This window comes from Myodes glareolus, chromosome 9 (assembly GCF_982192425.1).
Source record: "Myodes glareolus chromosome 9, mMyoGla1.1, whole genome shotgun sequence".
Classification (NCBI taxonomy): Eukaryota; Metazoa; Chordata; class Mammalia; order Rodentia; family Cricetidae; genus Myodes; species Myodes glareolus.
Genome location: NC_142034.1, coordinates 14,360,358 through 14,384,147, shown reverse-complemented (window position 1 = coordinate 14,384,147; position 23,790 = coordinate 14,360,358). Strand labels below are relative to the sequence as shown.

The window sequence follows — 23,790 nt, the reverse complement described above, 5'->3', positions numbered from 1 at the left end:
CTCAGGGTCAGACTTCTCAAGCTCAACACAGCCAAACTGAAGCCGTGATATGTCCCTTTGCACTCTTGCAAACACATGTTCTCCTCCAGTGTCTCTCCAGGCCTACAGGACCTCCATTCATCCAAGCCTTTTGGTCAAAAATCTGAGACTCATTCTCAGTATCCCCACCTCCCCGACCTCATAAAGACCAAGGACTACTTATGTGGTTCCCAGACAATTGTTGAATGTGTTCCCTCTGTCTATCTCTATGGCTCCTAACTCCAGCAAACTACTGTCCCAGTGCTCTGGAGAGCAGGTGCTTCGCTAGCCTTTGAATCTCCTTTCCATGCTCCAGTGGGACCCTGACCCACTTCTCACCTAATGCCATCTCCTAAAAGGAGGCCAGAGTAACCTTCATCAGCTGCTTTATAGTGTTACATTATTCACTTAAACCTTTCCCTGGGCTCTCATTGCATCTGAGTTTGTACTCCAAATCCTTACGGAGACATCTAATGCTCATCTTTCTCCAGCACTCAGATTGCACTCCTTCCTACACCTCCCCACCTGTTTTTTTCCTTATCTGAAACAGCTTCTTCTACAGCCCCTTAGACCCCAACACACACACACACACACACACACACACACACACACACACACACACACACGCATGCACACATGCACACATGCACACACACACACACACACACACACACACACACACACACACTTTTGCCTGTTTCCTGCCCACTGTTCCGTTGCTGTAGCTCAATTTAAATTCCATTTCACCAAGGAAGTCTCCCGTTACCATGTAGGTTATTTAAGGATACCTATGCAGTATACAGGTGTCCCATTTTAATCTGTGACTTTTTAGTGTCCGTTTTTGTGGGAAGTAGATTAAATCTTGTGTGAACATGGGTATCGTCGGCATGCACATGGCCATGTCAAGGACCTTATTGCCTCAGTCCCACGGAAAGAGCAACACTTTCTTTGGGTAAGGCCCAGAAGCATGGCAAAGCCTTTCTCTGGTCCAGGACAAGAGTGTACAAAGGACTGAATGGTATACACAAAAGCTAGCAACCACAGCTTCCTCCTCCAGGGTGACTGCAACCTGAGATTGTTCCCTTACAGAGATCTCCCATGACGACCAGCATATATGTCTCCTCCTTGGAGTGTATATAATAAAGGTGCTGAGTTTTTAGGTTGCACAGTGGGTGTCTTTTTTCGGGAGGAGCACAGTCCACCCACCACCAGTTTTTCTGTATGTGTATCTGTAGTTGCCCCAATCAGGTTTTCAGACCCAAACCATGCAGGATGAGGCACACTTTTTCCCCAGAACAATGCCCACAAAGACTGGAGTCGACATCTACGTGTTAACTGTATACCACAAGATTGAAGATACATTTTGGTTCATTATAGATTTTCAATAATTGATGCTTAACTGAAAACGTAGGAAGAGGAAGAGATGCCAGGGACTATTCATGCTCCTGTAACCTGCCTGTACCTTGTCATTCTTGATGGGGCATGGAAGGGATGGTAAAGAAATGAGAAAGGCCCACACAAGGGGAAGAACATGGACGTATAAGCAAGGAAACAAAAGCATGGCACGTGTTGCTTCAGGAAACTTCAAAACACGAACAACAGGACGTCAGGCTTTTAGCAAAGTTGGGAGAAACCCCAGACGCAGGAAGACAAACACCACATGTCCTCTCCCGTGTGTGGGTCTTAGCTTCTGATTTATATATGTGTGCTGATGTGGGAGCAAATGTGTACTGAGGCCAGGAAGCTGGAAAGAGGCCATGAGAGAAGAGGAGAAAGAGGTCTGGGATCTGGGCAGGACAGTTGAACACACGAGCTTAGAAAGCCAAGAGGTGAGCAGCAGGGGCAGAAAGCTGTCAGCGGGATGGACAGAGGACATGGCATATGGGGAGACTGGGGTCACCCAAACTGAAGATGTACAAAAAAAGCCATGAAGAAATCTGATAGTTTTGCAAATTAACTAAAAAAATAAGAGTTAAATATTAGACTGTGAACAGAAGTTCCCGTCATGGGTGGATAAAACCACCCCCAGAAAATAACTTATTAAATGAAACTGCTAATCCCAGAGGTGGCCCCAGAAGACCCCCTCCCAGAACAATACAGGCCACCACACTTGATTGCCCATCAGAACTAGATGGTAAGACCCATCACCAAAGACACCATGGCTTTGATGGGAACTGAGCTGGAAGCTTTCTCTCTGCTCACTACCCTTCACAATGCCGAAAGGCGCTGCACAAGATGCTGGGAGAGAGAAAGCTATCAAAGCTCTTTCCCAGCTGTGGGCCTCATATGCTGCCACACCGACTGGCTGGGAAAAATGTGCTCACTGGGACAATAGAGGCATGGCTTTCTGATTTTTCTGTCTGAGTGTGAGTGCATTCCCTGCACCAGAGAGAATGGATGCCTGGTGCTGTAAAACTGGCCAAAAGCCTGTGGCTGGGGAGGTCATAGACCCTGATGAGGAAACTATCACCATTGTTCTGCTAAATGGATACATGGTTTGGGAGAATTGTCTGTATTCTGCCAATCATGTTTTAAATAAATGCTGATTGGCCAGGCAGGAAGTATAAGTGGGAAAATCAGACAGGAAGTAGAAGGGGAGCAAAGAGAACAGGAGTGTTCCGGGAAGCAGGAAGCTCCCTCCACAGTTCTGCCCAGACCACCAAAGAGTCAAGATGTAAGCTGCCCCGCAGAGAAGGGTACTGAGCCGTGTGGCTAACATAGATAAAAATGATGAGCTAACATAAGTTATAGGAGCTAATAAGTAGCCTGAGCTAATGGGCCAATCAGTTTATAATCTTATGGAGTCTTCTGTGTGATTTTGTTTGGGGCTTGCTGGCTGTGGGGTACTGGGTGGGACAGATACCCCACGAGCAGGCCCTCATGTTACAGACATGTAGTATCCATCAAGCTGAATTTAAAATATTTATGTCTACAGATTAGTGTTGCTCAAAGCTTTGGGCAGAAAAGTTTCAGAGAAGCAGTAGGCAGTGGTTACTGCAATGATGTTTCTACCAATGCCTTAATCAAATCATGAAAGTTAATTCCTCTGTTACATGGGTTACAGCAAGGCAAATTGGAATTCCTCAGAGCCCGATGTGAAAATGTCACCTTTCAAGAAACTTCTTGAGTTGCTGAGAAAGCCACTTTGAAATTGGTTTCCTGATGGGAGTAGGTGCCATAGGGGGATAACTTACAGATAAGTAATTAAACTGATCGAGTCTGAGTAGTTTGGACTAGACATGCCTCCCCCCACTTTCACTTAAAACATTTTTCATGTGTCACTAAGTTTATGTCCATATAATGTATTTTAGATACCGGTACTTCATTTTCTCCTGGTCCTCAATGTCCTCTGCTGGTCTTGCATTTTGTTAAGAAGAAATGAAACTGACACACTCAATAGAAACAGGGAGAAGCAGGACATAAATAAGTGAAATAAAAATGCTGGACATCTCGGGGACTGTAGTCAGTGAAACAGCTGCCTGAAAGATCCCTCAATGGGGACATTTATGATACACGATACACACTGATCTCCCTGGGCAAACTAGGGGTCGTTTGTTAAAATGTTCAAGACAAATCGCCGACAAAGGTGGTCAATGCCCATTAAAAAAATGCATCCATACAGTTGTTACTATAAATCTGGTGGATTAATCTGTGTGGTCACCCACAGTGGAAAAATACAAGCTAATAATTTTCCTCTGAGGATATCTCTGAGAAGGAGTGCAGACCTCAGAAGGATGATGGACGTGTTCATTACTGCAAGACAGAGTGAGAAAACCGAGATGTCTTTTTAATAATAGCATGTTCCAGAACAACGCTTGGAGAGGCAACGCAAAATAAATAACGTCAGACGGCAACATTAACATCCAATGACAGTTTCCTGATTACTCACATCAGTGTCGGGCCCCTTGTCTGCACCCGGGCAAGAGAAAGTAACAAACTCATGGCACCTCTTGTGAACCACGAAACAGCAAACTGGGGAGAGAAAAGAAAAGGGAAATTAGAAGGGTCTAGATTTATTATACCAAATGGTGAGGAGTCATTTTAATTCTGGTAGAGACAGAATCTCACAGCAATACAAAGATATTTCATCTAAAAGTCAACAACATTTTGTTTCAATTAAGCATATAGATAATACCACAAAATGCTAAGGAATCCATGACCCCTCAACCTAAAGTCGAGAGATAGGAGATCCTAAGCTTATGAGATATTTTCTCAAGGTAAAACCTAGGATTGTAAGTTTAACATATTTTGCACTGTCCTATACCTCCACACATACAGAGACACATGCACACACATGTATACATGTACTTATGAAAGGAAACATTATACTCTATAAATAAAAATAACTATAAGAGGAATATTTGATGATAAATAACACAGAAGTATCCTAAGTATGAGTTAGAAGACCCAGGTTTGATTCCCAGCACTCATGTGTTAGCTCACAAACCATTTGTGACTCCACTTCTAAAGGATCTGACACTCTGTTTTAGCCTCTGCGAGAACTACATGCATGTGGTGCACAGACATATGTGCAGGCAAAACAGCAAGATATATAAAAATATTTTTTTAAAAATACATGAACTCAATGTATAGAAAACACTCTTTAGGAAAACAGTTGGATACAATCTAACACTTTATTGTAATTGTCTGTAACAGATGCTGTCCCCAAGGTAGAAGAATTTTGGCAAATCTAGCAAAATCATTGAGAGACATTTCTAAGCCCAGTAATTTCATAATAACCCCTGAAGACAAATAAATAAAATAATTTAATTGTGAGAAATGAATAAATAATCCCTAAGCAGTCTCTGTGAATAGTAGAATATGGAGAATACAGAAGAGATCTGTTTAGTCTTTTTTTCAGAGCTTAGAGTGGAGCTCACCAAGTACCCTCTACTGTCGTACTGTGTGGAACAACAAAAATAAATGAACAATACTAAAAATGCTAAATAAACAATATGCTGCCTAAAGCATTGGGGAAGCCAGAAGGTTTTACGACATTTTAGTTTGCATGTATACTCTGTCCAACAACACTGATACAACCTGCCTGCCGTTCTAGTGGTACATGGAGAAGGGACCCCAGGAAAGTGACCAGGAAATGAAAATCTGTCCCTTGTAGGTAAGACACCTCTAGAAAAGGACAAGTTTAGGGCTAGATGAGGTGGTTCAGAAGGTAAAGGGGCTGGCCTCAAAGCCCAATGGACTCAGTTAGATCTAGGAAGACCCACAAGGTGGAAGAAGGGAAATGACCGGAGCAGGCTGTCCTCTTACTTCCAGAGGGTGTGAGCATGCATGCCCACACACATGTGTGCATATACAACACAAAAGTAAACATAGTCAGAAGGGCAAGGTCAGGCTCTTTTGTCTCTTGGACTTTTTACCCTCCCTCATGTAGATCATCATCTTCCTTCCTTCTCGAGGAAATAGCCAAAAGGTGCTTGCCAGTTCAGCACCGTGACCTTGGGCTTTCACTATCCGGAACTGTGAGAGAATAAAGTGTTGTTTGGAAACTATCGCACATTTTAGATGGAAAATAGTGTTTGGGTATCTGGTCTACTTTAAGCACATGAAGAGTATTTATGAATGAGAAAGAAATGGAGGCAGGGAAAACCCTCACGGGGATGGGTGGAAAGATCGACAGACAAGGAGAGTCTTGCCTGGAGTAGAGCCAGGACTCAGGCTAAGGTGGTTTGGTTCCAGAGCCTGCTTCACTTTCACAGTGTCCCATCCACTGCTGGCATCAAGTACAGTGGGACAAGAAAACAGACACAGTCCTGGCTGCCACCTGCAGCAGCCTGGAGGGTTGGCTCAGAAGCCTCAACTCAGGTGACGTCAGGATTCTTAACTTTGACACAGAAAGGAACTGTAGGACGAATCTGTGTGAAACCGGATGGTGACTGTTGAGAATTTTACCTGGATTTAACCTTAGAGGTTGATAAAGAGGCATTCATGGAGGGATGAGACACCCATGCATGGTGTGGGCTTCTCTGGAGAAAGCATGGAGTAAGTCTGCATACAGCCTTATATACAAATGATGTTGGTGGCTTCGGAGGTCACATCTCAGAGGGTTGCTAAGGAACATTTTCTTTTTGGTAGGAAGGTGATGCCTGCACACTAGATAGGATTACAGTGGAAACAGTAAGATCCAAGGTCACAAAGTTGAAGAGGGCACAGGGGTTGCAGAAGTTGTCTTTTTACTCTAAAGAAACGTGTCTAGTCTTGTTTGTGAGATTGTCCAAAACTTTCAGGTTTACATCTGGGAAAAGAGCAAGGTCATATTATGCTTAGGCCTTAAGTAAGCTTCATTGTTGTTTTAAAGTTCTTATTTCAAATATCTTAATATAAAAGGAATATTGTCTCTATGAGGGCAAGATCCACAACAGATTTTTCAAATTGTCCAGAGTTTCTTGACTCTTGGCTGGCAAGAGACTTCAACAAGACTCAAGCACAAAGCCTTCTCTCCCTTTCCAATTCCCCTTCATTTTCTCTGCCTTTCTATTTGCCTCAGTGATGTGGGATGTCCTTCTGTATATGTGTTGCTTTTATTGGTTAATGAATAAAGTTGTTTCAGCCAATGGTTTTGCAGAGTAAAGCCAGGTGGGAAATCTGAATAGAGATATAGAAAGAGAGTAGGCGGAGTCAAGAGATGCCATGTAGTTGTTGAAGGAGAAAGATGCTCAAAACCTTTACCAGTAAGCCACAGCCTCGAGGCAATACACAGATTAATAGAAATGGGTTAATTCAAGATGTAAGAGCTAACTAGAAATATGCCTAAGTCATTAGCAAGCAGTAATTTAATTAATATAGTTTCTGTGTGATTATTCATGTCTGGGTGGCCGGGAACTAAAGAGCAGTCTCCACTTACAAAGTGGTACCATCGTGGGCCAACTACATCCACATGAGACCGGAGAGAGCTTGGGAAGGAATTCTAGACACCAAAGAACAGAGCTAAGCACCACTTCTTAGTAGTCATTTTTTTCTTTCAGATTTGCTCTGTTTGATGGTGGTGAGAAGAGGTATGGCTTCTTTACGAGAGGGCTTCCTGGTTTATGCTGGCACCACAAACTGGCTCTTTGGGGAGGTCCTGCACATAAATGGGGTTTGTGAGCAGCGTGCTATTAGTTGCTTAATGGAGACATAGACCCTCTGTATCCCTGGAGCTGGGGCAGTGAGCATGGCTCGTAGAGGCTGTGAAAATGCCTCTGCCATGTTGGCCTGGATGGAGCAGACAGGCAGTAATAGGCAGTACTGTAGAGTTGCTGGGGACCTGCTACTCCCACTTAGCTTTTTTTTTAAGGCACTCCTGGTCAGAAAATGATTATAGATATGCAATAAAGACAGATTCAAAGGAAAAAGACCTCTAAATGGATCACAGAGTGTTTAAAAAATGTACACGGGCTTAGAAAGGAGAAAAGAAAGTACAGAAAATCACAGATTAAAGAAGTAAAGATAATTAAATATTTAAAAAATAGAATAAAAAACACATATAAAGATGGAATGTGCACAAAGAATCTGGATTATGTATACTATTTTTTTTAACTTTTTGATTGTGAATGAGTCAAGTATACAGAGATATTTGATTCTGGGGGCTGCTGGGTTAAACCAACATAAAGGTATCTTGACTTCAAAATTTGGGTTAAGACTATGTTGCTTTGGAAAAGAGTTTCTGCTTTTGTTTTTCACAGAGAATGGAAACCTGTAGATTCCTTCCAGGGTAATGTGGCTTGATGGAACAAGACCCCCTTAGAGGTTTCCATGAACCCTAAAAATAGTTCGCCCAACAAACAGCAGAAAGTAGTTTGGAGAAAACAATGTCCAAATTCCAAAAATGATTGTTTATAAATGTTTGTTTTCATTTAAAGGAGGATATAATATATAGAAAATGAATACTTTTCATGGGTTTGGACTTTGGTTTATTGATGCAAATTTGAGGTCAATTTTGTCATATTTCTACTTTTGTTTAGGGTATTATGCTTATATAGATCATTTAAAAATGTAACATATAATTAAAGATTATAGATTAATAGATAGTCATTTTTAATAGTCAAACTTGTAGTCATGTTAGTTAGTTTTCTAAATTACAGAGATATATTTCAAATAGATTGGTATTCTTATGGCATTTAAAAATGTTTTAAGAACTTAAATTTCTCAACAGTGAGACATGTCTGCTTCTGGCAGCACCAATTACTTCAGAGAGGTTGATGGCCATTGAGGAAACTTGTTATGGAATTTGCCTTCAGTGTGACAAGGCAAGTCATTTGGGCAAGAAACTGTTCTTGCCTAGACTGCTTGATGGTATGCTGCATGAACTGGACATGCAGGACCCACAGAAAAGTGACTGCTGAACTTTCCAGAAGATGAGATGGTACTTCAGGGTTTCTGCTTTACAGAAGAAACTGCCAGACATTCTGCAGGACACAGAAGAAATCAATTAACGCTTCAAATTTCCGGCTTCATGGAAAAGTCTCCCGGATACTATGGGCCTGTAGATAGATGCCCCAAAGTTACAGAAGAACTTTGGGTTTCTGTCCAGGAAGCAAGATGTCTCTGTCAATTCTAGAGTTTTGGAAGTTGTTTATAATGCACTTCCTGTTTACTTAGGTAATTATATCCTTCTGGGGTCTTTGAAGAGTTGAAGACAGATAGTTATAGTTATAGCTACAGTTTTCCTTAGTTATGATGAAAGATAAATGAGATATAAATATTATAACTGCAATTCTTGCTTGATACCTGTTTGTTATATGTAATTTTATTATGTTAAAGTTAAAACCTTCCTTTTTAATTAGACAGAAAAGGGGAAATGATGTGGAAAGTCCTTGTGTATATGTGTTTCTTTTATTGGTTACTGAATAAAGTCACATCAGTCAATGGTTTAGCAGAGTAAAGCCAGGCAAGAAATCTGAACAGAGATATAGAAAGAGAGTAGGCAGAATCAAGGAGATGCTATGTAACTAACAAAGAAGAAAGATGCTCAGAACTTTTACTAGTAAGCCACATTCTCACAGCAATACACAGATTAATGGAAATGGGTTAATTCAATATGTAAGAGCTAACTAGAAATATGCCTGAGTCACTGGCCAAGGAGTATTTTAATTAATATAGTTTCTGTGTGATTATTCAGGTCTGGGTGGTCGGGATTGAAAGAGCAGTCTCTGTTTACACCACAACAAGACATTGGAAAGAAAAAGAACATTAGAGCTGGTGTCACCATGGCTTATACAGGTCATGGGTACAAAGGATACATGACAAAAAGAACATGTTTATGCATATTCATGCATATACTCATGTATCTATGGAAAAACAAAGGGTGGAGATATAAGTATACCACAGAGCCAGGCGGTGGTGGTGCACACCTTTAATCCCAGCACTCGGGAGGCAGAGGCAGGAGGATCTCTGTGGGTTCGAGGCCAGGCTGGTCTACAAGAGCTAGTTCCAGGATAGGCTCTAAAAGCTACAGAGAAACCCTGTCTCAAAAAAACCAAAAAAAAAAAAAAAGAAGAAAGAAAGAAAGAAAGAAAGAAAGAAAGAAAGAAGGAAAAAATAAGTATACCATAGTTGATAAATAAGGAGGGATAATGAACTGTTTTCTTTATGAATTTCTTTGGTCATAATATAACACACTGTAAAAATGTACATAAAAACAAACAAACAAAAACGAACTGAAAACATATGCTTGGCATTGACCAGAAACAAAGCTGACTGTGTGAGTGGGAACCATCCCCAAGGTTAACAACTGGAACACTCATGCAGAGAACAGCCCTTCACACCGCTGCTGTGGTGCAAAGGGTCCTCTTGCGTTACAGTATGCTATCCACTACACCCAGCATGGATGCCTTCACTGCACGGTCCTGCAGGAGGAGGTGAGCGTGGAGCTGAATGCCCAGCACAGCGGAGGCAATCAAAGGGCAGTGCCAAGCTCCTCCAAGCCTTGAGAGAAGTGTCCCTTCCACATTGCTTCTGCTAGCAGCTTCTTGATTGGAAATTCTCCAACTATGGACAATAAAGCAGCATTGGGAGACCAGGATTAAAATGCTCACTCCCTGACACCTTGTACAAAGGCATATTTTATTTATTAAAATTATTAAAGGATCACTTACCAAAGGAAAAGGATTACAGGGCATTATCCCCTTGTCATAATTTATTATGAAGATGACGTTTTGGAGGTGCACAAACATTTTGATTTCCTACTTAACTGTTCCAACGTTCGAGTCTTCCACTTTGTGTTTTTAACCACCTGCATATCTGGATGAACATTACTAACACATAAGTGTCCAGCCCCTTTGGAAGAACACCGTGTCTTTTCTGTTGTACCTATCTTCACACCCATACCAGAGCATTGCTGCTAGCTGAAATATTTCAATAATACACTTCAAGAAATCCTTGCTTCAAATAGGTTCCCAAGCATCAAGCCCTCATTGCCCTCTAAAATTTGCAGGGACAGCAAAATCCTTACTTCCTGTCAAATTACTTCCTCTTCCTAGCCTGTCTTAGCTGCCCTTCTCCCAAGCTGCTTCAGTGTAAAGGCCTCATTTCAGTGAATGCCTCCAATAGGAGGCAGACAGAAGGTCCCATATGTCCAGGGTTATCATGAATGTATGAATTATCTGGGGCATGGAGACCTTTAAGCCTGCTTGTACTTTTAACATTCAATTGATAGCATGCTTATCTAGCATGCATAAAGCACCAAGGTTCAGCCCCCATTACCATATATGCTGGTTACAGTGGTATACACTTATGATCCCAGAATATGGGGAGAGGTATGGAGACAGGCAGATCAGAGGTTCAGTATCGTCCTTGACTACATAGTGAGTCTGAGGCCAACAAGAAGATAGAGGAGACTGTCTCAAAAAACAACAAGCAATGCATGCTCTCCTAATGCATAGCAAACGTCAGGCCCATGCCTTAGTAAGGAGGAAGCTCTGTCCTTTCACCATTACCTCTAAAGGGAAGCCAAGGAGAACCGAGGGGCTGGGCTGATTGGCTGGACACAGCACTTGTCTGGGAAAAGCTGCCCTAGAAAACGTTCATAATAGCCAGACATTCTGAAACTCACAGATGGCTGCCCAGGACCTTTGCTTCCAAGCTGCAAACGAAATTGGTAATGCGTGTTTTGTAGGACAACAGAAGTCTAAGTATGAGATGAAACGGGGCTGTTGCAGAGAGAAGAACAGACAGAGAGGGCCTAATGAGTGCACCGGGCTTATCTGGAGATTTTCCCAGGGTTAAAACTGAGCGCTCCCATTTTATTTAAAAATCTAAAGGACCTTATCTGACCATGCACTGTGGGGTAAGGAGGTGGAGAAGGGAGAACTGGGAAGAAAGTGAAATCTGGGGTACCCGTGACATGGCATCACTACAGCAGCTTCCTGACTTTGGGAGGCAAGTAACCTCAAGATTGCCTCCAATCTGTTGAAAGAAAGGAATATACAACCAGGGCTACTCTCTTGCTCCACAAGTCTGCTCTTACAAAGCACTAAGCATCTAGCAAGACTGAGCTGAAGCATCGTTTCACTTGCTGTGGATTATGTGCATCTGTGTAACCAAAGGAGAGGTGGTGTGTGCATGTGTGTATGTGTGTGGGGGGGTAGGCATGTGTTAGGGGGTTGCACATGTGTGTGCATGTGAAGGTCAGAGGTCAATTTCTTTCTTCCTCTCTTCCTCTCCATCTTATTTATTCTTCAGAAACAGGTTTTTTTTGCTTTTCCCAGAGTGCACCTATTTAGCAAGACTAGCTATTCTGCAAGCTCCAAGGATCCTGCCGCCTCCACCTCCCCAGCACTGGGACTGCAGGAGTGTACTACCACATCTGGCTTTTTAGGGATGTGCTCAGAGCCTAATGCTTGTTAGGCAAGCTCTTTCCCTGTCGAGCCATCTTCCCAGTCTCCAGGAGCTAGCCTGTGGCTCAGATGCAAGGTCAATCTTCATTCTATCATTTTCTCAGCCCAGGATGACTTTCCTGTAATCCTCTCTGTGGATACGGTGCCTCCCAACGGAGATCGATAGCTCCTGAAGTGGACCCACCACATAGTGCAAATGAGGCATCACCTACAGGCCTGCCGGCGGGAGGCACCCAACCATGACCTGACTTCGATCATGATGGAGAACGCTCAGTCTGGAGATCCCTGCCAATGACTAACACCACACAATGCAAATAAACGGAAATTAAGGAGTATATCCCTCACCTGCCAAAAGTACGTTACAGAAACAGAACAAATAACAGTGACCTAATTTTCAGTCAGACACTCATTTTAAATACTCAAATAAAAGATTGAAGTGTGTTGTCGCAAGAGTGTCGTGTTGACATTAACAGTGGTTTTCAGTCATGTGTGTTTAGTTTAAGGATTTTGAGAACCAACAAAAGGGCGTATGGAAAGCCAAACAGAGTGAGAGCAACTTCCCCTTTGGACACGGCTCCTCCTAGGAATCTGGTAAAAATTAACTTGACGACAGGAGTTTCGGTCCATTAGAGACTCACACCAGGACACGCCAGCTCTTTCTGTGTCAGCGTCATCTTCATGCAGAACGATGGCTCGGGCCTCCTGAACGGGGCTGTGTTTCCCAGAGTGACCCTGAGCCCGCAGCGAGTCCAAAGGCTTTCCCCACATTCCACTTGTGTGGAGAAATTTACCTCAGAAACAAAACGGTAAACTGACGCAATTGATACAGGAATGGGATGCAGCAGACACCTGCCTGATCAACCCCTCAACCCTTCTTAGGAGCCTCACAAACATGGCCACACACAGCCCACTGTCTGCAGCAATGCTTCTGCGCCGAAGGGAACCACTCAACTGAAAGCAATGTGGTACTGCCACCTCATATTCTTCAGGGAGGGTACTGGAGCAAGGAGGGAGAGGAGGAGCGAGAAGGATGAAGGTTGGAAATGGATCAGGAAGGAGCAAGGGGAAGAAGAAGGGTTAGTTTGAATGGAACTGGCCCCCCATAAGCTCACAGGGAGTGGTACTGTCAGGAGATATGGCCTTGTTGGAGTGGGTGTGGCCTTGTTGGAGGAAGTGTGTCACTGCGGGGGTGGGCTTTGAGGTGTCTTCTGCTTAAGCTACATTCAGTGTTTCAGACCATTTCCTGTTGCCTGCAAGTTGTAGGACTCCCAGTTCCAGCTCCAGCACCATGTCTGCCTGCACACTGTCGTGTCTCACCATGATGGTAATAGACCGAACTTCTGATCTGTCAGCCAGCCACCCCAATTACATGTTGTTCTTTCTAAGAATCACTGTGGGCATGGGGTTTTCACAGCAGTAGAAACCCTGTGACGGGAAGGGAGGAAACCTGACAGGTGCTGACAAGGATGTAGAGAAACTGGAATCTACACCCACTGTGGATAGAAATGGAAAGTAATGCAACTGCTTGGGAAAGGGTTTGGATGCGCCCCAAAATTAAGTGTAGAATTACCATATGACCCAGATATTCCATTCCTAGATATAGCTTCAAAACAGCTGGAAGCCAGAACCTTCCAAATTTCCATTATTCCCAGTAGACATGAGGTGGAAGTAACCCAAATGCCCATCGGCAGATGTGTAACTGAGATGCAGGGGATGCAGTCTTGCATTGGGCAATCCTAGGGAGGAACACATCTCTGACCCATGCAACAGAGTGTGAGTCCACACATCACAGATAGAAAACAGAAAAGAGGTTATCAAGGTGGAGGGGGATGGCTCAGGAGGCAAAGTGAGAACCGGAGTTATCAACCTGGAAGGATGGTGCACATCTGTGACCCCAGTGCTGGGACGGTTACAGACAGGTCCATCTCTGGGCTTCCTGCCAGCCCGACTAGACAAAAATAGAGAATCCCTATCTCAAATAGTAACAATTATTAATAATAAATAACTTATTATTGTTATTAGTGTGGAGAAGGTTGGAAGTAGATATCTGATGTCAACAAACAGCTTCTACACGCACACTCCTAGATGTGCACACCTGCAAACACACACACATATGTAACACAAACACACACACACACTCCTACGAGCCTACCAGGAACTGGAGAGAGAGCAAATTAGTGAATACATAGTTCCTGTTTAAAAAAATTTTTCAAGCTCTGGAAATGGATAGAGGTGGTGGTTACAGAACATTGTAGATATATTTAATGCCACTGAAGCACACACATAAGATAGTTTAAATGGTAATATTCATATAACACGCTTTACAACAACATAAAGTAGGTGTTTAACCCAAGAGCAATATTTACAAAATTGTAAATAATATGATAAGTGGCCTAGGAAGTCACAGAGAATAAGTGATTGAGCCTTGTGGTCCTATTTACATGGTTTTGTTTTATTTACATTCATAATTCTTAGTCAAAATGAAGAAAAATATTTTCTTTTATTCCTTAAAATTCCAAATAAATGAATGCCAGAACTGAGTGGGGGGGCCATGAGGTGGGTCAGACCAACTCACACAACTGTACAACTGTGGAGGACAGCCCATGCTTCCCTGACATTCCCAGTACCCTTGTGACAGTAAACTGTGGAGGACAGCACATGCTTCCCCGACATTCCCCGTGCCCTTGTGACGGTAAAGTGCCCAACTGTGGTGGAAAGCACATGCTTCCCTGACATTCCCAGTGCCTTTGTGACAGTAAACTGTCCAACTGTGGAGGACAGCCCAGGCTTCCCTGACACTCCTGGTGCCCTTGTGATGGTAAGTCAGTAACAATGACAGGAAGAAGTACCCTCATCATGGCTTGGGTCCGTTTACCAAACAATGAACATCTTTTACCACCAGATCTATACAAAGGATGGATGGCCCTAGTTATGCCTGATGCTAATTGTCATGGGGAGGATACATAATGTCATGGATCACTTTGTACTTCTTCAAAACATAGTTTCATTTCCTTTCACTCTCAAGTCCAAACTCTTCCAAATTTGGGTAATAATGATTATCTAACATGGAACATAGGTGCAACAGTTTATTATCCAGAGTTAGCAGGGGGAAAGTCATGATGTAACCCATTCTGGATTCCAAATGGACCCTGCTAACTGTATAGTCCGGCTTTACTCAGGACAAAGGGCTTTCGGCCAAACTTTCTGAGCTTCCCTGACCTCATTGTGGTACTTGGAGTTGAACCCAGGGTCGTGTGTGCTAGGCAAGATATCCAGTGTGAACACTACTGATGCAGGTTTACCCTCTCTATGCTGTGAATATGTTTTATTACCATTGGTTAATAAAGAAGTTACTATGGCATATGGCAGGGCAGAATGAGGCTACGCTGAAAAACTAAACTGAATATATGGAGAAAGAAGGTGGAGTTAGGAAGACACCATGTAGCTACCAAAGGATAAAGATGCCAGAATCTTACAGGTAAGTCACAGTCTCGTGGCAATATATAAATAGTAATGGGTTAATTTAAGATACAAGAGCTAGCTAGTAATATGCCTGGGCCATTGTCCAAACAGTGTTGTAATTAATACAGTTTCTGTGTGATTATTTGGGTCTGGGTGGCTGGGAAGTGAAAGCACAATCTCCATTAACATACTACTCCAAGCTGTCTTTTAAAAGGTTTTAAAATTTATTTTCACATATATGGGTGTTTTGCTTGTCTGTGTCTATGTACTACATGCAGTATCTGAAGAGGCCTGAAGAGGGCATCAAATTTCCTGAATGTCCTGGAGATGGAGTCAGTCTCTTGTGAGTCATCATGAGGCTGCTGAGAATGGCTTGCAGGTCCTCTGGAAGAATAGCCAGTGTTCTTAGCTACTGAGCCATCTCTCCACTGCCCCTCGGTCCTGCTTTGTTTTTCTTCTCCTTCTCTTCCCTCATCCCTTTTAAATTTTGAGGCCAGGTCTCGCAAAGTTGCCTAGACTAGTCTCAAAATCAATGTATAGTCCAGATAGACCTCTGAGGAGCTGAGATCATGAGCCTGCTCCACCAAGTCTGCCTGAGCGCGCTCTCTCTCTCTCTCTCTCTCTCTCTCTCTCTCTCTCTCTCTCTCTCTTTAAATACATAAATGGTTGTCATCATGTGAGTTGGTTTTAATTAAATTTTGCTTAGCTGGAAGGGATTAATGAAAGGTAACGTCACATCAAAATACAATGAAATGAAAATCTCTAAGACATCGTGTGCTTCCAGCTTCGTGGGGGAAAGTAAGGGAAAATTGAACTTATATTTGCATTTTAAAAGAAAATTATTGGTTTCAGATTTGTAACAATGAAAACAGTCTTCTCCTAGGATACACGTTAAGGTTGTATGGAAACAAATCAAATAAATGTGCCGTGCCACATAGTATAAAAGATGCCACTCATCAGATGGCACCGAGCAGCCTCTCGGCAGTCACGCACACACCCAAATGTTTTCAAAACTCCTATTTCCACATTACCTGACCACACAACCATCTCTCCCTCTTCCTCCCTCCTCCTTTTCTAGAATTTCGTCTATTCTTCCTCAGTATCCTCTCTTTGCATTGCTGCCTGCCGTGTGGATCTGTGATGCCTTTTGAAGGATTGAAAGGATGATGTAGTCCATGGAAGACAGGATCCACAGTTCCTCCAAAGTTTCTGGCTCCAGCAAATAGGCAAATGGTACAACAATCTCACAGCTTCAGGGGAACCTTGGTGCAAGGCAGGAGCAAAGACGGGTGAGGAGAGCTAAGATGTCAGATAGCAGTGTCTGTCGCCTCGCCCTCCATTCAGACTCTTGGTCATGTGAGCAATTCTGTACCTGTAAGAATGTCACCTACTTCATGTATGTCTCTACCTCATATACACCATACAGTTTAGGATACTGGCGAACAAGGTTGTATTATGCATGCATCTATTGTTGGTGCCACTCCGAATTAGATTTTCTGCTCTCAGAATCCTATGTGGTAAAGGGATTGATAGCTGTGTGTATGTGTATGTGCGTGTGTGTGTGTATGGGAAGGGGGATATAGAGTGTGCATGAAGAAGGTCAAAAGTGGTGAGGATGGACTTGGACTTGCCTGAGTACTATACAGACTGAGGGAGAAGGTATTTTCTGCATGACTTAGACCTGGGGTTCTGTCCTAGACAAGCTAAGTGGTTTATGCTTCCTGACCACCCAGGCAGAGGGCAAGCAGATCCAGCATCAAGAGGCCTGGAGGCATGCAGATTCAACTTTCTAACAAGGTGCCTACACAGTGAAGGGGATCCCAAGGGAGCCAAAGAGGTGCCGGGAACACTCACTCACGGTTGGTACGAGAAAGGGTGTGGCGATCTGAGAGCTGGGGAAAGACTAAGGAGAAAGCTGGGGCAAGAAAAGCTTCCTGTGGTGTGGTCCCAGCTGCTCAGCAAGATCACAAGTTTAACGGCTGCCTAAACTATATAAGGTTCAAGCAGAGTCCCTCAGCAAGAGCCTGTCAAAAATAATATAAAATAAAACAATATAAAAAAATAAAGGGTGAGTGCTATAATTCAGTGGTAGAGCATTTTCAATCTGCGTGTGTGTGTGTGTGTGTGTGTGTGTGTGTGTGTGTTCCCTACTCCCTTCGAATCTCCCGCTTTTCTCCTTTAATGAGCTGCAGTGTAAAAACCAGATGCATGTTGTAAGACTAACCGCAGCACTTTAACCTTTCTCCCCCGTCACCGCCACTGAGGTGAGACAGTGGAGTCTGATGTTCTGTACTCAAAAATTATACAAGTAAAATAGTATCACGTCTGTATAGATCCCTTTCAACAGGCTCTCAGAGGGTGAGACAAAGGCACAGAAAGGGTGGCTCGTGACTTGTAGATGCTGATGATTCCCGAAGCTACAAGGTTGGAACATGGCCTTTATGACATTATTCTTCACTTCCATCGTGATCGGAAAATATAAATAATTTAAAGCTGAAAAAAGAAATTCGATGGGGATCTTACAAACACGGCCAAACTTGGTTTCTCTACACTCAAAAGCCACTGAGATCCTGTGTAAAGGTAAGTTGTTGTAGATACAATTAGTTAGATGGACACGTACATTGGTGGAGGTTGGGTTCCTCACCAAGTGTGACCATGCTGTTACAGAAAGAGGGCATCCATAGGGAGGAGTCCATGTGAAGGTGGAAGCTGTCTAGAGGGATGTGTCTACCAGCCAAGGGATGTCAGAAATTGTCACCAGCCACCAGAAGTGAAGGGTGAGCTACAAAGTGGATTCTCTGCTACAGCTCTGAGAAGGAGCCAGCCTTGAGAACCGAAGGGCAATGTCTGTTCTCTAAGCCACTCGGCCTGTGGTAATTTGTTATGGCAGCCCTGGAAATTCATACACGCATCAAGGAAGCTTCTAGAAAGTAAAAGACTCAAGAATAAGAACAAGGAGTAAGGATCCAAGACATTCCTCCATGAAATGGTGCATCTGTGTCTATGAAATTTGCTGAGCTCACCAGCGAGCATGTTAAGTCCAAAGGCACAATGAGCTATTGCCAGACAAATGAGTTAGGACGGAGTTAACATGAGGAAAGTACCCCGAGACAATGGCTGACTGTAAGTGATAAGGTGATCCAAACATGAATTGATAGGAAATGGAAATTGTGACGTTCAGAAATATCTGGGGTATTTGCATAGACTCCCTTGCTCATGATTATGGATGGGTTTAATAAAGCCAGAATTTTTAAAGGGTTCAGCACCAGTATGTAATCAAAATTCCACATTAAAATCATTAGCTTTTTCTACACTGCATACCAGCTGGAATCTGCGGCCATAACCACACAGTGACCACATTTAGGGCAACACTTGCTGGTCCTGAGCAGGATGTAAAAACGTGACTCCCACACACATTTGCAACCATGCAGAAAACACATTTGGAATGGACAAGGGCCCCAAGGTCCAGGAGAGTGCATTTTCTACCTTTGCAAAAGCTACTGTGAATTTTAAGAGGCAGTGAGGGTCCACAGCTAACTTGAGAATTGCAGTATCAGGAGACTTTGGGGAGAGTCTGCTTTAGGGCCTTTGAAGCTGTGGAGACCTTTGGGGACCTAAGGGAAGGTGAGTAGATAAGGCAAGGGCTCCTTCCTGCCTCTGTTTTCATGTCCCAGGGTACAGTTTTATGCTTAAGTCAAAATAGCCTGTATTCTTTTTAAACTATTTTATTTGTGTGCGTCGCCATGCCACTGCGTGGGTGTGGAGGTCAGAGAACAACTCTGTGGTTCACTCCTTCCAGGGCTGCAGGGACTGAACTCAGGTCATCTGGCTTACGGGACAAGCACTCTACCCGCCGGGCCATCTGGCTAGCCCTTGAAGTCAGTTATGTAGGGACTGTAGCCTCAGAGAGAGCCAGCATTGTCAGTTCAGAGTGCGGAGCAAGCAGTCCACTTGGCAACAACGTCAAGGTCGTGATGAGGCCAAATCCTCTGTCGATTTTTCCGCTATTTGTAATCCCATAATCGTGTACCTGTGTCTGTCTGTCATTTAGCCAATGGCAGGGCCTGGAGGGCACCAGGACTTCACATGACACTTGTAGACCTCGGCTGAGAAGCGGAGGTGGAAATGTGAGTGTGTTCTCTAGAAGGAGGGTGTAGGTAGAAACAAGAATGCCCCAGGCACCATGCTTGAATCGTGAAAAGAAGAATTGGCAAAGAGCAGAGATGGTCCTAAGGGAGAAGCTAGCATAGAGCCAGGGCCCTCATCCCTGCCTGAGTGGGGAGAGACTTGGGGCAAAAGGGTGCTGGTGCATAGCAAAGACTAAAACCCCAGAGGCTTCTCTTCTCCCAGCTGGGGTGGCCAGCCGAGTTTGGCAGTAACATTTATGCAAAAAGATGAAAAGGGGTTTGAGCCGTCTCATGCAAATTGTGGAGACAGGGAGTCAGAGGCAGACACGGGCTGATGGGAAGGAACACGACTGTCATCCAGAGAAAAGGTTACTCTTGATTTGGGTTCATAGGGGAAAATGACAAGGTTAACCCAGGTATTTTAGAAAACACCACTTTAACGAAATGTGTCCTACTATTATTTCATTCATTCATTCATTCATTCATTCACTTGCCATGCAAGCACAAAGCTCCTGTGAGTGAGTCAGGGAATGTTCCATATTTAACTCTCTGGTTTGTCTTTGAATGAAGTCAGTGGTTCCAAGGAGGAAAGGGACCCTCTCAGAATTGACAGGAGGATGTCAGGGTGTCGCCTGAAAACCAGGGTGTACTGAGAGCAAACAGGGTGTGACATTACTTCTGAAATTGGAGGCCAGCCCCAGCCGGTGGTAATTTTTAATTCTTAGAGATAAGTACATGCAGGAACTTTCCATAAATAAGTGCTTTCATTTTCCCCGAGATTATGTTGAGCTTTTGTGACAAAGGCTTGCTCATATTGTTATGCAAATTTTACCCATGTAGCATATTCCCCTCTGCTTATCTTGGCGAACAATTCAAAAAAGAAGCCATAATACACTAATTACCTCCCTTTTATCAAGAATGTTGGGACTAAGAAAACACCAAGGATGTGGAACAGCACATAAATTACAAGGGGGAGTGGGGGCAGGAGCCTCCACAAGGAAATCCGAAGAATCCAAGGGACTCCAAAGCCACAGGTGACTGCTGAATAGTGTGGAAGGGAACATTTTCTTTCACCCAGAGTGGCAGAAAGACAAGTGAAAATTAGCAAATGAAAAGAAAAAATAATCAACTTTACCAGACAAATAGATCAAATATATTACATTCCCAAAACACATGCTGAGAAACAGAAGGCCAAATAAATGTTAAAAAAATAAAGAAAACTGTTAACTCGGGATTTTAAATTCAAAATGTTTTGGTTTTGGTTTTGTTTTTTTTCCTTCTTTCATTCTTTCTTTTTAAATTGTGTATGGATATTTTGCCTGCATGTGTGTCTGTGTGCTATATGTTGTACGGTGCCTGCAGAGGCAAGGAAAGATCATTAGATCTCCTGGGACTGGAGTTACAGATGGTTGTGAGGTGCCATGTAGGCGCTGGGAATTGAACCTGAGTCCTCTTGGAGAGCAGCCAGTGAGTGCTCTGAACTGCTGAACCATCTCTCTATCACTAAAAATGCCTTTTAAGTTATACTGTCATGCGATGCTTCAAAACCACTTGCAACTGTTTTCTGACGTTAAAGTTGGTCCCTGTTGTTTCTGCAGGAGGCTGAATCTCTCCAGCAGCCAAAACACTGTTCACAGGGCTATCTCCAGGCTGGTGTTTGGGGATAATTAACATCAGTTTTACTCCTTTCTGTTTGTTCTGTATTTTCTCTTCTCCCAACCATTCATGCATTATTCAGCCAAAATATCATACTTTCAATGACACAGCAATGCCAGGCACTGCAAGATCCCACAGTGCTTTGCAAATCATCAGACTTGGGAGTGTTCTAGTGCATAGAACTAGACTTGCTTTGGTGTGTAAGTTTGCCAGACATTTGTCTAACAGAGTTCCACACTTGGCCACAGAGTCTGTAGAGAAATCAAAAACCATAGCTCAGAAGCTTCAGGATAGTTGACCACCACAAGAGCAACAACCAAGAGGAAAGGAGGACGCAAACCTGGGTTACATCTCACTGCTGTGGGCTGCACACTGATAGGAGATCATGCTTGTCACTGCACACATAGCAATTAACCCCTACTAAATGAAGACAGATTTGCATAACGATCAGAGACAGGCGGGTGTTTATGAAAAATCAGAAACTAGCTGAGGTCGGAAATGTGAGTTAGCGCATATCCATTAGAAGAACTAAGCGGCAGATAAACATCTAGAGTCATCACTAAAAGGAAAGAGAGAGACTGCAAAATGGAATGGTGTCAATTTAAAAATGATATATTGGCAAAATATTAGCAGTAATTAGCTTTGCTTTTGAGGGATGAGATTGTTACTATATGATTTTCAAACAAATACCAAATAAAAGATACTGGAAGTACTCAGTTCCTGAAGGAGGAATCTGGCTAAGTTGCTATTACTGATTCATGCAAGAATTGAAGAAGTCCAATAAGAGCTGCATTATGAAAGAGGTCTGACAAACGAGAGAATGGAGAGACCACAGGGTCTACGGAACGAGATGAAGAGACTCCAGGGTCTAAGAAACGAGATGAAGGGTCTACGCAATGAGATGAAGAGACCACAGTGTCTACGGAACAAGATGGAGAGACCATAGGGTCTGCAGAATGAGAGGATGGAGAGACCATAGGGTCTGCAGAATGAGAGGATGGAGAGACCATAAGGTCTGCCAAACGAGAGGATGCAGGGGCATCAGCTGACACATTTCCTTGCAGGTGATGGTCCCATTGAGCACAACCATTTCACATGTGTGAACCACTCACTGTGCAAATATATTTCAAAGTTGCTATCATTAACCAGTTAAAATCAGGGCTGGAGGTATAGCTCAGGTTCCTTCTCCCAGGTTCCCATCTCCTCCCAAAGGCCAGGCATGGGGAGTCTCAGCCATGTGTCCAGCAGATGAGGTCACAGATGGCCTCTTCTCCCATTCTACTGTCTCCCTATGAGCCAGGTGCCTCCCTATGAGTAGGCAGGACAAGAAGAACTCAAGCAGGACATACGATGGAGGCGTGTCATGGTGCAGGTAGGCACACCAAGAAGTGACACACTTGCAGAGGTCCAGCCTGCCTCCCTCTCCCCAATGCCAACAGCACAAAGGTTCTGAGTGTGATCCAGGACATCTCAAGAGAGTCAGTCACTAAGACAAGACCAAAGAAAATCATGGCGTCATCCCATCCTAGGAAGGTGGAACACAGGTAGGATGTGACCCGCCAGGCCACCACCAGGCAGGCATTTCCTCAGCAGCCTTTGTGTCTTCACATCTTCACTGGGAGTGATTCTGCTCTCAACCCAGTCATGGGCCCAGCACTGGAGGCCAAGAATGTGAACGTGCCCATCAGGTATAATTAACTCCCTTCCATCCTTCCATCCTTTCTTCTATCCTTCATTATATCCTTCCTTTCTCCCCTTCTCCCTCTTTTTAAAATTTTGTTTAGGCCCAGACTGGCGTAGAATTCACTACAAAGCCCAGCCTGGCTTCAAACAAACAGAAATCCCCCTGCCTCAACTCCCACCTTACTCCCACCCCAAAGTGCTGGGATAACAAGCATGTGTGGGCCACTACACCTGGTTCTTTTGGCTTAATTTCTAAAGACCAGAGGATGAAGCTCAGAGCCACGTTCTAAAAGAAGAGGTCGACTGACATGGAAGGAAAAGGCTCAGCCTGCAACTTAGCTGTCCACATGGTACTTGAAGGTCTAGTTAAAGGATTCAGCTTTCAGCTTTTCTCTCTCTCTGTCTCTCTCTCTGTCTCTCTCTCTGTCTCTCTCTCTGTCTCTCTCTCTCTCTTTCTCTCTCTCTCTCTCTCTCTCTCTCTCTCTCTCTCTCTCTCTCTCTCTCTCTCTCTCTCTTGCTTTTCAAGACAGGGTTTTTCTATACCTTTGGAGCCTGTCCTGGAACTAGCTCTTGTAGACCAGGCTGGCCACAAACCCACAGAGATCCTCCTGCCTCTGCCTCCCAAATACTGGGATTAAAGGCATGCGCCACCAACACCCGACTCTGTTTGTCCTTAAGAGATGGAAACCTTGTAGAAAGGCAGGTTGCCAGATGTCAGGTCCCTGTCACAGAAGGTGGGAGAAGGTCTTTATCAAAATGAAGCAGGTGCCCTAAGAGTGCGGGCCATTTCAGTATAACCTGGGAAGCGCTTCATAGGAATGAATCCTGGGGAAGGTGCTCACACAACTGATGGCACGCACTCAGCACCCAAACTTTAAGGTTTGTGCATTCGCTGAAATTCCACAACCAAATGCAACTAAAGCCAGGACTGCAGTAATTCTATTTAGAAGAATTCCAGTCACTGCCCATCGCTGGTCTGCGTGGAAGATGTGGGATAACAGAAACGTATC

General features: G+C 43.7%; 1 protein-coding gene across 1 annotated transcript in view; it reads right to left on the bottom strand.

Annotated features, from left to right (window-relative positions):
• Prkca (protein kinase C alpha) overlaps positions 1 to 23,790 on the bottom strand; it is a 396,832-nt gene that overhangs the window by 240,706 nt on the left and 132,336 nt on the right. Inside the window, exon 3 of the mRNA XM_087909850.1 lies at positions 3,908 to 3,990. Coding sequence (XP_087765976.1) covers positions 3,908 to 3,990 — 83 coding nt within the window. The remainder of the gene's footprint in view (positions 1 to 3,907; positions 3,991 to 23,790) is intronic.